The sequence below is a fragment of the Poecilia formosa genome, unplaced genomic scaffold (genome assembly GCF_000485575.1).
Source record: "Poecilia formosa unplaced genomic scaffold, Poecilia_formosa-5.1.2 Scaffold56, whole genome shotgun sequence".
In the NCBI taxonomy this organism is placed as follows: Eukaryota; Metazoa; Chordata; class Actinopteri; order Cyprinodontiformes; family Poeciliidae; genus Poecilia; species Poecilia formosa.
Genome location: NW_006799995.1, coordinates 2588316 through 2591504, shown reverse-complemented (window position 1 = coordinate 2591504; position 3189 = coordinate 2588316). Strand labels below are relative to the sequence as shown.

The following is a 3189-nucleotide window of genomic DNA, read 5'->3' as shown; positions in this document are numbered from 1 at the left end:
TATATATATTTGCAGTTCCCACCTCCATGTATGATTTAAACCTTTAGATTTTAACTTGGTATGCTTTAAGCAATCGTGCAGCTGTTCTTTTCTCTTTTTTTCAAACCTCTTACTCCTGAAGTTGTATCTTGTTTCATTTATATTTCTTCAACAAAGTAATTTCTTTTCTTTTCCTTCAAACCGTGCTGGAGGTACCCGAGTCCTTCTGCTCCCCACCTTGCCCAAAAGGTCACAAGAAGCTGCTGACAGGTCAGCATGCCTGCTGCTTCGACTGCCAGGCCTGTCCCTCGGCCACGTTCCTCAATATAAGTGGTAATGCACAGACGGGAAACAGAAACTCACGAGAGTGAAGCGAGGCTTTACTTTTCTGCAAAATATCTAATTAATATCTGTGATCTCATTAAACAAGACGGGTCTAACGTCAACTAGTATCTGTTTGGCTGGAAAATTGTTTACATTTGATCTTTATAGAGTAGATAAATAAATTTAGATGCACTGCAGAGAGAGCCAAAGCTAAATAAATTAAAATCTGTGAAATAGAAACATTAGAATCCAGATTATTCTTCAGTCTTTTTTTTGTATATATATATAAAATTGCTATAGTTTGAGTGGATTGCCTTCATTTATAAACACTTGAGAAAAGGCAGATTTACTGTTTAAATAAACTGTTCAGTTTTATTATTTATTGTACAAACCGAATACATTTACCTTTTCACTGAACAGTTGTTGTGTGTGCGTGAATGACCAGCAGGTGGCGCCGAATTCACATCTTATATTCTGACACTAATGCACAATTAGACCAAAATTTGATCCTTCTTGAATTGTTTATGAAAATGTGTACAAAATAAGATGCAAATATGCTTCTATACAAGCTCAACATTCCAGTTTTTCTCTGACTTTTTATGTTTTTTATTTTCTCTCTCTCTCTTCCAGACCTGACGGATTGTCAGGCCTGTCTGCCGGAGCAGTGGGCCCCCCCATCCAGTGAAGAGTGTCTGAACAGGACGGTGGTACAGCTGGACTGGGACCACCCTCTCTCCATAGCTCTCCTCTTCTTCCTGGCCACCTGCGTCCTCCTGACCTCCAGCACGGCCGTAATCCTCCTGCTCAACCTGAACACGCCGGTGGGCAAGTCCGCCGGGGGCCGCACCTGCCTGCTGATGCTGGCGGCCCTGACGGTCGCCGCCCTGAGCACTTTGTGCCACTTTGGCCGGCCATCCCCGGCGGCCTGCGTCCTGAAGCAGACTCTGTTCACCATCAGCTTCTCTGTGTGTCTGGCCTGCATCACGGTGCGCTCCCTGCAGGTCGTGTGCATATTCAAGTTTGCGTCCAGGCTGCCGCCGGCCTACGACAGGTGGATGAAAAAGCAGGGCCCAGAGGTCACCATCTTTCTGGTGTCTGCCACTATCCTGCTCATCTCAGTGCTCCGGTTGTCCGTCGACACGCCGCAGCCTTCCCAGGACCTGCAGTTCTACCAAGACAAAATTGTCTGGGAGTGCAGCAAAACCCTCTCCGTCGGCTCCGGCATTGAGCTGGCGTACGTCTCTCTCCTCAGCGTCCTCTGCTTCTCTTTCAGCTACATGGGGAAGGACCTGCCGGCCAACTACAACGAAGCCAAGTGTGTCACCTTCAGCCTGATGGTGTACATGATCTCCTGGATGAGCTTCTTCACCCTCTACCTCATCAACAGAGAAACCTTCACCATGGCGGCGCAGGTGTTCGCCACGCTCTTCAGCGTCCTGGCCTTCCTGGCTGGATACTTCCTCCCCAAAATGTACATTATCGTTCTGAGGCCCCAGATGAACACCACAGCGCACTTCCAGAACTGCATTCAGATGTACACCATGAACAAAAACTGAAACTTGATCAAGTTTGTGTTATCTAATAACCACAAACTTTAGTGCGTTATATTGAGATTTTCATGTGGTGGACCAGCACAAAGTAATGCATAATTGTAAAGTGACAGCAAGTGACACAGTTTTGATATTTTTTGGCAAAAGGTCAGGGAGAAAGACCAACAAAACGACCATGACTTATATTTCATCTGTTGTTACATTTATAGCAGAGATTTTATTTAACCTTTTTTTTTTTTTTTTGTGTTTGAGTAACATCTTTTAAGCTTCATCTTTTGACTGTACTGGCGTAAAGTAATAGAATAAAGCTTTGACTTATTAACTTGTTAGGATGTTTGGTATGATAAAAATAACATTTTGTTAATCTGCTGAAAAAAAGAGTTATTTTATGTTGACTCTACAAAAAAAGATAATCAACAGAAATGAATCTTGTTGACAATGAAAGGAAAATGTTGGGATGAAATTAATAAAATTGAATTTGGTCATACAATTTTGTTGCTGTGGAGAGTAAAATATGAAGTGTTGTCATGTGACTGACGTTCCTGTGAATCTGCCTGCTGTGCGATGAAGTGAGTTTATCTTATCCACCAACATCAACAAATAATTTGAACAAATTTATTCCTTTTCAGTTCGAGTCAGACATTTATTTCCTTCATTTTCTAGCTAGTGCGTTCTCAGAAACATACAGTAAGTTTCTGACTGATTTTCTTTTTGTTTTGATGTTAAAGATTACATTTAACATCACAACAATACATTTTGATGTTTCCTTTTGGGATTGTGTGTAATAGACACACACAAAAGTGCAGAAATGGAAGGAGAAGAAGAAAGGAGATATGTGATTTTCTTTTCTTTTTTTAATTCGAAATACTATCTGAAAAGTGTGGCATGCACTTGTGTATTTGAATTCTGTTAATATCTCATCTGTCACTGCAGTAAAAGCTTAAAGTCTTGTCAGCTTTTAACATTTTTTGTAAAAAAGAAAAATAAATAATGGAAAAAAATGTAAGAGAAAAACAAATGAACAAATCAACAGAGACTGGAAATTTTGCCCTTGAATATCAACTTTCAAGTCTTGCAACAAATTCTACTTGGATTTGCATCTGGGCTTTAACAAGGACACACAAATGCACTTGATCTAAACCATGACTGGGGTTACGTCAAGTTTTTTGGAGCCTCTGACAGGATTACTTTGTATTTAGTCCCAGTCATCTTCATTTAAACTCTGACCAGCGAATCTGAAGAAAAGCATAATGCTGCCCACAGTGTTCCTTGGTCTTCAGGAAGTTTTATGAACTTCATAAAACAACTGAAATTCAATAAAGATAAAGTCACCTAC

The 3189-nt window shown here is 40.8% G+C and overlaps 1 protein-coding gene across 1 annotated transcript in view; it reads left to right on the top strand.

Moving 5' to 3' along the window:
• tas1r1 (taste receptor, type 1, member 1) overlaps window positions 1-2349 on the top strand; it is a 6547-nt gene extending 4198 nt beyond the window's left edge. Inside the window, exons 5-6 of the mRNA XM_007553438.2 lie at window positions 192-312; window positions 934-2349. Of these exons, the coding sequence (XP_007553500.1) occupies window positions 192-312; window positions 934-1859 (1047 nt within the window). The 3' untranslated portion in view covers window positions 1860-2349. The remainder of the gene's footprint in view (window positions 1-191; window positions 313-933) is intronic.
• Window positions 2350-3189: the final 840 nt, after the last annotated feature.